Below are 12869 nucleotides of genomic sequence, written 5' to 3'. Positions count from 1 at the left end.
TGCAATTTTACAAAGATTTAATGAGACAATATCATTGCCAGCTGGTTTTAGCACTCACGGAATTTAATAGAATTTGTAACGTTGTCTTTATTTGTTTAAATATTTGTGAACATTGCTTTTGAGAGAACATATCTGGGGTTATTGTTTTATATAATTAATTCTGTTGTGGTTTCATCGGTTTGGTGGGTCAACTTGTTTTAATAGATTCTGCTAGAACTGTCTGTAAATGCTCTGGAGTCTGAGTGGGGGTCTTTTTTGGATCTCATTTCTTCTTGTTCCACCTTCCAGGGCCCCAGATTAAGTCAAAGTTTCTTCCACAAGGATCATGGGGCATTTGGGCCAGCAGATCAGAGCTCATCATCTTCTGATATGGAATCTAGATAATCCGTGTCAACATAGAGGAGAAATCCGGAGAACAAGCTGTCTGCCCAGCCTGGGTCTGAGAAGAGGCCGTTCTGGTCAGTGAAGAAGATCTCCAGCCAGACTTCATCTTCTGGCTGCAGATAGATGACTGTGGACCCCGAAGCCACGTCATGGTTTCCTGTGTTGGCGTCAAAAGTCTTTATCCGGTACTGCCCAGTTGTGTACCAGCCCAATGGCCAGATGCTTATTTGCCAATGTGATATCATAAGAAAAGTAATAGATCCCAGGGAACGCACAGATGAACTTCCCTGTTGCAGGGTTGTAGTGCTCTCCCTCATTGAAGAGGACCTTGTTAAATATGATAGGTAGCCTTTCTTCTGGGTAGCTTGTGGTGATGCCAACAGAGAAGGCAGATTTGAGCACGATGCTTCCACATCTACAAACACCAGGCAGCCCCGGGTCCCCTTGCTCCCCTCTGTCTCCTTTTGGTCCAGGAGGCCCAACAGGACCTACTTCTCCTTTCTCTCCCTCAGGTCCCATGGGTCCTTTCTTCCCAGTCTCTCCCTGGTCCCCTTTCTCTCCAGCAAGGCCCAGTGGTCCGGTCTTACCTCTCAGACCTTCAAACAGAGTTTATAGTGGAATTAGTAGATTCTGTAAATATAGAGTCACAAACAACATGCCCACAGACCCTAAATTTTGTTTTTTCAGTCAATTTCAACAGTATACTACTAAATAATTAATATTTTAAAAAAATCACTGATGCATTAAAGTGGAAATAGAAAAATCTCATGAGAACATCAAGAACAACTTCTTGCATGTGTAGGAAGTCATTTAAATCCCAATTAATTTAAAATAATTAACCATCATTTTGATGATGGATCACCTGCTGCTAAACTAGTCACTTACAGATACTCATCACCACAGGAGGAATTCAGTGGGCACAATGATATTATCCCCTGGAGTGGGATCATGGGGGCAGAGAGAACAAGATGAATGCTTAGAGGCTACTTAGTTTCATGCCCCATTCTCCTTCTATCAGTGTTAATAATAAAAATGTTAAAATTAGATGAGCTCATATTTATTGAATATTTAGCACGCACCAGGGGCAATGCTTTGTGTGCATGCATTATCTTCTTTAAGTCTTACCACAACTTTATGAACTAGGATTTCATATTACTTTCACTGTAGATGAGAAAACTGAGCCATGGAGAAGATAGTTCGCTCAAGGGAACAGAGCTAGTGAGTGATGGAGCTGTGATCTGAACTCATGCCTGCCTGACTCTGGTGCCTGAACATCTCCTGGGGCAGTGGCCAGAGTATAAATTGTAAAGTGCACCTGCAACACAGCGAGGGCTCTTCAATATGCCACGATAACTAAGCAAGGATGACTGCCACCACTGCAGGTAGTTCTTTTTTGGAGGAGAAAACTGAGTCCCAGAGAGGTGAAGAAACTTGCTTTAGTAGCAAGGCTGGGACTGGAATCCAAGTTTCCCCTTCACCAAAATGCCTCTTACCTTTGGGGCTGAAATCAAAAAGCTTTCATTCTTTTTGGCACCACAGCTAAATGGTTGTATTATTTTAGACAGATCTTTTAATTTCTCTGGGTCTCCATGTATATAGAAAAGATACGAGAGTTGTGGAAGGATTTCAACAAATTCAAAATCATCATACAGGAATATTTTCTGTTTGTCCAGATCTTTATATCTACAGATCAATCAAAGGCCAAATGGAGAGAAATTATGATCATGGTTTGAAAATGATAAGTAAAATCTATTTAATGTTTAAGTCGTATATGTAATAACAGTGTTTAGAAGCATCAAAATGTCATTCAATTTTTTTTGTCAAAAGCATTCCATAAATAGTGCTTGTATAATGATACTTTATTGAAAAGTATCCAAATTATTGGTAATTTGTAATGCAATTTTGTAGTCAGGGAAACTATATCGTTGTTACATTGCATAGCTTTAGTCTTAACTATGTATCTGTTCTGAGGAACCTTTATGAAGCTAAGCCTTTTATCTTGATAGTGCTTTAATATAACTTATTTGAATATTACACATACATCAATATGAGTCTGACTATTTTTTAGTTATTTGGCAAATTTAGCAATGAAGCATTCTGGATACTACAAGTTTCAGGACAATGAAATCTTTACCCTTAAAACATTAAGTATTTTGTTTTAATAATTTTAGAAGAGGTTGTTTAATAATTTGTGATGCACGGAAGATGCTAATAATGAATTAGCAACTGTTTTTTGGTGACTAGGGTCAGCATTGTTACTGACCCCAGGACCATCCCCCGGTTCTACATGACTTCTGTTATTCGGTTGAAATTCCACTGGCCCCAGTCAGAACACACTCTGGTATTTATTTCTTGAAATAAGGCCATGATAGTCTGATCTTTCAATGTTTGCTTCTTTTTGGTAGAAATGGAATATGAATACTATTTTACTGTTAAATTAACTTTGGAATCAAGGACTAACACAACTTATACATTGTTATTTTATGTTCAGTAGGAGCTTAACTTTTGCTGTCTTAATCAGTGACCTTAGATACAGCAATAAAAACACATTTTGACATCAGTAGCAATTCCTACCATTAAATTTCATTTTGTATTGAAATTCCTCTGCCTCTATAACTTTGGTCAAGTCACTTCTTGTCTGAGTTTCAAATGACCCATTTGTACGGTGAAGAAATTGGATGTAAATCCAGTCTAAACCTAGTGGGGAAAGTAGTAGACAGTGACTCAGTAGACCTGAAAAAGCCCTTGTCCAGCCCTGGATTAGTTAGATGAGTCTGAAGAAGGGGCTTTGTCCTTCTGACTTTAGTTTCCTGGTTCTTGAAATGAGGGTGTTGGACTAGATTGCTAGAGGTCTCATCCTCTTGAAAATTCTTTAAGACCAAGCCAGAAATACTAAGATACAAGTTCATAGTGTGAGCCATGAAAAAGTCTTTACAATCTCAACACCTGGATTTCTGTAGCTATTTAATATTTTGAACTGCTGAGAGTTAGCTAATCAAGGGCTAGCTGTAACAATTTATTGAAATTCTTCCTGTTTACATAAAGGATTTGCCCTTGTGATAAGGGACAATTAATGAAGAATGGAATGAAGGGATAAATCATTCTCCCCTCCCTATTCAGGGCAGACATCTGCTTGGTAGAGAGGAGAATTATGGAATGTTAGTCTATGGTTAGATACTGAAGCTTGGAGAGAAAGGATTTCTTCTTAGTTCTTCATGAAATGAGTCTACAAGGAGTTTTTCTTCAGTACCATTTCTTTTTTCCATCCATCCATCCATGCATCAGTCCATCCTAGATTTACGTGTGCATGCATGCATCCAACTAAACCATCTAATACTGACTGATCATCCACTACATGCTAGGCACTGTGCTAGGGGCTGTGGGTGACTGACATGGGAGAAAAGTGAGAACTACTGAACGAGCAGAGGACAACTGTGTGGCTGGACAGAGCTATAAGCTATAAGACATCTATTTTTTTTTTAGCTGTTACAGGACAGGTGGGAAAGTGTTGAACTGGGAAAGATAGGCTTTTTAATACTACTGTCATGTCGTCTGTGAAAAGCAAAATCTAGAAGCCTTTTTGTGCCTTTGTTCAGGGTATTAGTGCAGAGCAGGATGGCCTCTGTGCCTCTGGCTCCTAATTTCTGCCCCCGCTTCATCTGTCTGTCTCCTCCCCATCCGTCTGTCTATCTATCCATCCATGCTCTCGCATCCAGCCACTGCCTGCTAGCTGCACCAGCCCAGCAGTCACGGGCTTCAGGTGTTCCAGGAGAATCCAGCTCTGTGCTTCACTAGCAGCTCACTTCTGTCCCCAGTGATGCGTGTCGTCATGCTATCGCTCTGTGTTCTCATCTGTACAGCATGATCATGGCCCCTTGAAGGAGCTGTCATTACAGTGAAATGGGAGTGCAGGTAGAGAATTGGGAGCAGAGTCTGAAGCACAGTGAGGACTCAGTGAGTTGCTATGAGGAATGAAGGCGACGTAGAGCGGGGATTTAAGGAGCTAGTCTTGTTAGAAAAAGCAACAAAGCAAGGGAGTCATTTTAAGGTGGGGATGACAGAGGGGTGTTTATGGAACTTCATCCCTTACCTGCAGCCCCCTTTTCGCCTTTCTCTCCTTTCCTGCCGTCTCTACCGTCTCGTCCTGGGAGGCCGATCCGACCATGGGGCCCCGGGGAGCCGTTTGCGCCAGGGGGGCCTGGAGGTCCGGGTAAGCCAGGAACGCTGCAGATGTATTTGGGGGAGTAGCTGTCCCCTTTGAACTGATGGCCGCGAGGCTGTCCACTTGCACAAATGGCAAAACTTGTGACATAGAGCAAGACAAACATCTTTGGCTCTGGAAGAGAAAAACACGGACATAAATGCACTCTCTTAGGTGGGAGTTCTGGCAGAGCTGAACATGAGAAAGGGCATTTGCAGCAATACCCCCCAGCCCTCACCTCTCCACGCGTGTCTAAAACCCCTGTTCACCCTCATTATTCCACCGGATCAGCATGTTATTGATGGAGAGTTCTCAGTGCCCCACACAAGGGTGGGTGGAGATGAAGTACTGATTTAAAATATTCCAAAATAAATCACTTTTTTTGGTATACATATCTTCTTTTGAAGTGTAATCAGTTTACAATGTTGTGTCAGTTTCTGGTGTATAGCACAATGCTTCAGTCACACATGAACATACGTATATTCGTTTTCATATTCTTTTTCACTATAAGTTACTACAAGATATTGAATATAGTTCACTATGCTAGAAAGTATGAACTTGTTGTTTATCTCAAAATAAATCACTTTATTGCATTTTTTTTCCTGCAGGAATCAAAGATGGACTTTTGAAAACAGATGTGTTTTCTTTGAAAAAGTGCCCATTTTTTGAAAGAAAATTAGAGATGCAAATGAATAGGATAAACATTAATGTTATTCCTACACCCAGAGGTAATTACTCTTTACATTTTGACGTCTACATCTTTCTGGTCTCTTTTTCTGTGCTCTGAAGAAAATTGCTATCATATCATTCCTGCAACTCTTTAACTTTTTTCACTTAATATGTCATGAGCGTCTTCCCATGTCAAAAAGTATTCAGAAGATTAAAAAACTGTTGCATTTGTCCTGCTGTTTTTTATGTACTCTGTTCCCTGTCACAGACATGTGCTTCCAGTTTCTTGCCAGTGTAAACACCGTGCTAGGTAGGCATCCTCGTAGCTAACCTTTGCATGCACCCGTGGTCGTTTCCTTTCTCTTGCTTTAAAAAGCCCATAAATTCTAAGGAAACGACCACGGGCTTTTTAAAGCAAGAGAAAGGAAGTGACATTTTCAGGAAAATCATGTTTTTCACATGAGAATCATGTGTCATGCCAATTAGTGGTAATTGGAGTACTCTGCATGTCCGGAGTCAGGGGGGTGTCTCAAACTTTAATTCAAAACCTGCAGGATACAATGCCACGATATCCCATTAATCTGTTAGCACTGGGGTTCCCTTAAAGAGCTGAGTGAAATTAATTCATGCACAGAGCCACGTGCTCCGAGTGAAGCAGGCAGCAGGTCCCTTCAGCTGTGATCCAATGAGATTTGGTATTTCCCTCCACAAAGCTGGGCAGCTGAGAGTGATGGATCGTTTATTAGCATGGCATTTGGCATATAGGCTGGGGACACAATTTTCTAGGCTAATGGTCTTTAGGATTACCAGCATCGAGGATGTGACAATGTATATATGTGGTTCTGGGGTGGTGTAAATGAGTGGTTTTTGCATGGTTGGGCCTGTGCTTTAATAAGAAACCTGTGCGAGGCTTGATGTATATGCCTGGTGCATACTTGCCCAAAGGAAATAATTATAACATGTGGGAAAAGCAATTGGATGGAGTTTCTGTGTGTTCTGACAGCCACACCAGAAAATTAGCCAGCACACTGTACCACTTTTATGGCGCCCAGGGGGAAATTGCAACATCTTGGAATTAGATCTAGAAATTTGCCAGAGCATTGGAATGACAAACTGAGAAAAACACAGTGTGCACATGTCATTTGAAATACATCTGATTCCTAGAAATCTTATTAGTGAAAAACTGAAGCAACTTATCCAAATATAGGTTCTGTATCCTTGACCAAATCTCCATGTTACCAGCGTCCTGTCCCTTCCAATAAAACCAAAAAAAAAAAAAAAAAAAAAAAAAAAAAAATCAAAGAGAACATTTTTGTTGTCTACTTATAGAGCACAAACTCAAAATTACTTATCCCATTACTCAACTGGGATTAAGGCACTTTCTTTACCAGCAGATCCGATAAACATACTAGCCCTTCTGAAGGTGCCTCAGATGAAAGAAAATGGAAAGAATCTTTTATCCAATCCTCTGCCAGTTAAAACAAGACATGATGATTAAATTGCTAGTTCTCCCTTGGGGAAAAAAAGAACAACAACTGATTAGAGGAGGCTTTGAGAAGGGATTTGAAAGAAGAGAACAGATATGTATAAGGAGGCTTTTAGCCAGGCATGGGATGAGACGCTGTAACTGGGGCCAGGAGCTGGTTCTAAGTGGGACTAAAGAGATCTGGAGAGAAAGTGCTTTGGGCAGTGACATCTCAGACATTGGTGGAGATGTTGGAAACACACATGCCAACAGGTGCGGGTCAGTCTATGATGGAGCATGTAATAAGAGTCAAGATTATGATGATAGAGGATGCAGACATTTTAAAGATGTGCTCAGAAAAAAGAATATTAATGTTTCCAACAGCCAGGCCAAAAGGTGCTCAAAGAAGGAATAAATCAAAACAACCAAAACAGATGCACTCATTGAACAAATGGGTTGCCTTTCGTTGACAAATGCACTGGAGAATGATCTGTACATAGTATAAATACTGAAAGCATCCCCAGTTGAAGATTTTTTAATTTTTATTTTAATTTTATTTATTTATTTTTAAAAATTTTGTTGAGGGGGAGATAATTAGGTTTATTTATTTATTTTTAATGGAGGTACTGGGGATTGAACCCAAGACCTTGTGCATGATAGGCATGCACTCTACCACTGAGCTATACTCTCCCCTCTCCCCCAGTTAGAAGATTTTGAAAGACACTCAGAATGGTTATCCATTAAAATCCTCATCAGAACTGAGGAGCAAGGTGATGATGGTATGGTGGTGAGTGGCCAGCCAAGGCTTGCGACTCAGTTCATCAAGATGACAACAGGTGTGGATTACAATGGAAAACTACAGTGGCATCACTTTGTAAAGGTTTTTCATTTCATTTCAAAGTCAGAAGCCTCATGGTCCATGGTCCTCAAGGCCCTACTTGATTGGTCGCACACCTTCCTCATCTCCCAGACTTCATCTTCCTCTAATCTCCTTCCCACGTCCTCAGCTCCAGTCACTGGAATCCTGGATGTTCCCCAAAGATGCCAGGTATGCTCTGCCTTTGGACCTTCACACTGGCTCTTCCCTCTGCCTAGAACTCTCTTCTCCAAGATGCATACATGTCTCACTCCCTCATCTGCTTATGTCTTTGCTCAGATGCTGCCCCTTCATTAAAACCAACCCTCACCTCCTTACCCAACATTGCGAATGACCTGCTGCTATTCCTGACCCTCCCTCATTCTGCTCTATTTTTTTCTCTTCTCCAGTCTACTCATCAGCCTCGAACTTACTAGATTATTCTTATTTTTATTGTGCTATTTAAATATTATATTCATGTACCTGATAGGATGTAACTCCAGGAGGGCAGAAGCCTTTGGTATCTCCAACAGCCTAGAACAGTGCTTGACACAAAAAAAATTCAGGCTTGGGGAGAAGTTTTTTTGGGGGGAAGGTGTGATTTTTGTGGAAAAAGAACTAGAGAGAAATTATGGAATATGGGAATATTACAAAAGAAAGAGAAAAGAAAGGATTTAGAGAAATATTCCTGGGGTCTACAGGTCCCTTTTGTGGTGTTTGAGAAATACACATAAAGGGCTTGAGTTGTTTTACTTTCATATGGTCTAGAGTAGTCAAAGTGTTTATTTTTTTTGTACAGATAAAACATGCACAGTCATAATTTTTTTCTATTATTATTATTATTATTACTTTTTAATTGAATTATAGTCATATTACAATGTTGTGTCAAATTTCCAGTGTAGAGCACAATTTTTCAGTTATACATGAACATACATATATTCATTGTCACCTTTTTTTTCCACTGTGAGCTACCACAAGATCTTGAATATATTTCCCTGTGCTATACAGTATCATCTTGTTTATCTATTCTGCATATACCTGTCAGTATCTACAAATTCTGAACTCCCATGTGGGAAGGGACAGACTAGGAGTCATAAAATTTTTTGAAAAAGGATATGCAGTGGAAAGGAAATCTCTTCTTCTTTCCCACCTCCCAGACATCCAGGTTTCCTCTCTAGAGACAATCACTGTTGCTAATTTCTTGTGTGTCCTTCTGGCACACTGTATGAACTTCTTGCACTTTGCTTTTTCACTTAGCTTAGAGATCTTTCCATATCAGTATACAGACAGAGCTGCCTCATTTTTTTTTTTTTTTTTAGTAGCTGTAGAACATCCATCATAACTAGTCCCCTACTGATGGACATTTGGGATATTTTTATTCTTGCGCTATTATAAACCACAGTGCAATGAATATTTGTATATATCTCCATATATATACTCCTTGCACTATGGTTCATGACAGAAGCAGCAAATAACTTTTCCCAGTTTGTTTTTTCACTTTGTACATGTGTTTTTAAAAATATTTTTATCATGAAAACTTTTTTTTTTTGAGGTTCAACTGTGTTTAGGCGTTCCCCACTTTGAGATGATAAAAAGAATTCTCCTACTTTCAGTTCTTTGTTTCATTTTTTAAAAACATTTCAAACTTGAGGCCTTGGAATTTTTCTGATAAAAAGTGTGAGATAAGGATCCACCTTACATTTTCAACACCTTGTACTGAATAATCCATCCTTCACCCGCTGTCTGACTGGTTTACAATGAGTTTGGTTATTTTGGCTTGGAATGAACTGAGTCATGGCTCTATACACATTACAACATTTTAAAACAACTTATTTGGGATTTAACTTAGCACATCATAAAACTGACCGATTTAATGTTCTAATCTAATTTTAGAACATTTTCAAAACTACAGAAAGAAACCTCATGCACATTAGCAGTCACTCCTCATACAAAGAACTTTGAAGGATTGCATTGAATTATGCAAATTTATGTAGAATGTGTGCTCAAATGTATTTCTTCCACGAATATGCTCCTTTGGAGTTAGACAATCAAAGCTCTGGAAATATTGTTAATTTGAACAGATCTGTCCTGGATGTTAATTGTAAATGACTCTCCTATTTTTCTGTAGGAATTACAAAGTAGCAGGTCTTTAATTTCTTAAAAACATACTTAAAAAATTACTTTGTGGTACTGTAGATTTCAAAGCCTTCATGTTAATGTGTGTTTTGAATCTGTAGGGCAGAAATGTAGTGTCAGTGTTTTGTAAGATTTTTAAGCCATAGAAACCTTTGTTTTTGCTGCACTAGCTGTGGAAAATATTTGGAGAAATACTAAATAGATCAGTGCATAGATTCAAGTTTGAGATCTTTTTGTAAATAGCATGTTTTTTCTTTATTTTAAAATAAAATAAACTCATGCATACATGGTCAACTCCCTGACAAGGGAGCTAAGAGTACTCAGCAGGCAAAAAACAGTCTCTTCAAAAAATGGTGTTGGCAAAACTGGATATTCATATGCAATGTAATGAAACTGGAACCCTATCTCACACCACTCAGAAATGAGCTCAAAATGTATTAAAGACTTAAATCTAAGGCCCAAGACATAAAACCTCTGGAAGAACACAGGGAAAAAGCCCTATGACCCTGGCCTTGGCAACCGTTTTTTTGGACGTGACACCAAAGGCATAAACAACAAAAGCAAAAATAGACAAGTCAGGCTACATCAAACTAAAAGCAAAAGAAATGGTCAACAGAATGAAAAGACAACCTATGGATTGGGGGAAAATATTTGCAAATCATGTATCTGATAAGGGGTTAATATCCAAAATACATTGAACAAAACTCATACAACTCAATAGTAAAAACCAAATAAGCCAATTAAAATGGGCAAAATATCTGAAATGACATTTTTCCAAAGGAGACATACAGGTGGACAGTAGGTACATGGAGAGATGCTCAACATCACTAATCATCAGGGAAATGCAAATCCAAACCACAGTGAGGCCCCACCTGTTAGCATGGCTGTCATCAAGAAGAGAAGAGGTAACAAGTCTTGGTAAGAACGTGGAGAAAAGGAACACTACGCACTGTTGGTGAGAAAATAAATCCGTACAGCCACTAGGGAATCTTGAGATTCCTCAAGAAATTAAAAACAGAACTACTATATGATCTAGCAGCCTCACTTTTGCATAGTATATATCTGAAGGAAATGAAAATCATTGCCTTGAAGAGCTATCTGAATTCCCATGTTCATTGCAGAATTATTCACAATAGCCAAGACATGGGAGCAGCTTAAGTTTCCATTGACAGACGAATGGGTAAGGAAAATGTGGTAAATATATATTTATACATATAATACACACTGAAATGCTATTCAGCCACTAAAAAGAAGGAAATTCTGTCAATTGTGAAAACATGGATGAAGCTTGAAGGCATTATGCTAAGTGAAATAAATCAGACAGAGGAAGACAAAGGATCTTGCTTACATGTGAAATCTAAAAAGCCTAACTCATAGAAACAAAGTAGAATGGTGGTTACCAGGGGCTGAAGTGTGGGGGAACAAGCTTTTGATCAATGGGTACAAATAAAGGATCTTCCATTACGAGATGAGTATGTCTCGGGGATCTAATGTACAGCATGGTGTCTGTAATTAATAATACTGTATCATATACTTTAAAGTTGCTGAGAGAGATCTTAAATGCTCTCACTAATCATACAAAAAAAGATAATTATGTGAAGTGATGGATGTGTTAACTAATCTTATTGTGGTAATTTTGCGATACATATGTGTACCAAATTTTCATGGTTTACACCTTAAACACTCACAATATTATATATCAATTATATCACAATAAAGCTGAAAAAAATTTAAATGTAGCTGAAGTAAATGTAAAATAGTCCAGCTGCTGTACAAAACAATATGGTGAGTCCTCAAAAAATTAATAGAGAATTACCATATATTCAGCAATTCCAATTCGAGTATACCCAAAAGTAGTGAAGGAAGGGTCTCAAATGGATATGTGTACCCCCATATTCACAGTAGCATTATTCACAATAGCCAAAAGGTGGAAGAAACCAAAGTGTCCATCAACAGATGAATGGATGAACAAAATGTGGTACATATATAAATGGAATATTACACACCCTTCAAAAGGAAGAAATTTTTGACACATATTACAAGAGGGATGCATCCTGAAGACTTTAATGCCAAGTGAAATAAGCCAGTCACAAAAGGACAAAAGTTGTATGATTCTACCTATCTGATATATACAGAATAGTCAAAACTGTAGAGACAAAAAATAGAAGCATGGTTGCCAAGGGCTGGGGGTCAGTTGGGGGGTGAGGAGTTAGTGTTTAATGAGGACAGAGGTTCAGCTGGAGAAGATGAAAAGTTCTGGAGATGGATGGGGGTGTGACGGTGTGATGGTGGTATAGCATTGTGAATATACCTCATGCCATGAGACTATAGACTTAAAAGTGGCAAATTTTGTTATGCATATTTTACCACAATAAAAAAAACTAAAAAAAGATGAATTGGGATGTATGGAACACATTAGTATTCTTATTACTGAGGTAGGTGCTCTAAAGATGCCATTTCTCACTCCCCACACCACTTTTAAGACTCCCCACACCACTTTTAAGAAGTAGGGGCTGGTTCCTTCACTTTACAAATAAGAAAACAGAGAGTCTGAGGGCTCAAGTCTACCCAGCTCTAAAGATGGCACAGGCAGGATTTGAACCAAGCTCTTTGGTCTCTAAACCCTTGGGTTTTCCCCTACATCACATGAGGGAAATTGGAATGTTCATGACAAAGGGCTGGCCTCAATTACTAATTCAAGTTGAAAATGTGTTTGGCCTGGAAATGATTAGAAAGAGGATAGGTAACCATGGCAGCCAAAATGGGACACAGCCTTGTCCTTCAGGGAAGAGATTTCACAACAGCAGGCTTTGTCCTTCTCTGGCTGCACTAGGAGTGGCACTGCTGGCAAGACAGGATGGGACCTCAGGTGTTCACATCCCAGTGCTTTCTGGTTGGTGCTTCCTCAGCTCTGCCTTTGGGGCTCCAGTTTTCCCCTTCAGAACTGCTTCTCCTGTTGGCCATGAACTCCCTTCCCCTCTCCTGTCACTACCACACCCTGCAGAACCAGAGCACACTGTGTTACGGCTAACTATTGCTTTTTCTCCACCCAGATGTTAACTCTGTCACCAACACTTAGGACAAAGACTGGTCTACAGTAGAGGCTCATCAAAGGTTGAACGAAGGAAAATAATTACCCATCAATATTTATTTTTGTC

At 39.3% G+C, this 12869-nt stretch overlaps 1 protein-coding gene across 1 annotated transcript in view; it reads right to left on the bottom strand.

Annotated features, from left to right (window-relative positions):
- The window catches only part of C1QTNF7 (C1q and TNF related 7), a 98916-nt gene continuing 86047 nt past the window's right edge, over positions 1–12869 (bottom strand). Inside the window, 3 exon segments of the mRNA XM_006194672.2 lie at positions 1–578; positions 580–980; positions 4475–4720. Coding sequence (XP_006194734.1) covers positions 348–578; positions 580–980; positions 4475–4720 — 878 coding nt within the window. The 3' untranslated portion in view covers positions 1–347.

This window comes from Camelus ferus, chromosome 2, assembly GCF_009834535.1.
Source record: "Camelus ferus isolate YT-003-E chromosome 2, BCGSAC_Cfer_1.0, whole genome shotgun sequence".
NCBI classification, from domain to species: domain Eukaryota; kingdom Metazoa; phylum Chordata; class Mammalia; order Artiodactyla; family Camelidae; genus Camelus; species Camelus ferus.
This window is presented reverse-complemented; position numbering and strand designations above follow the sequence as displayed.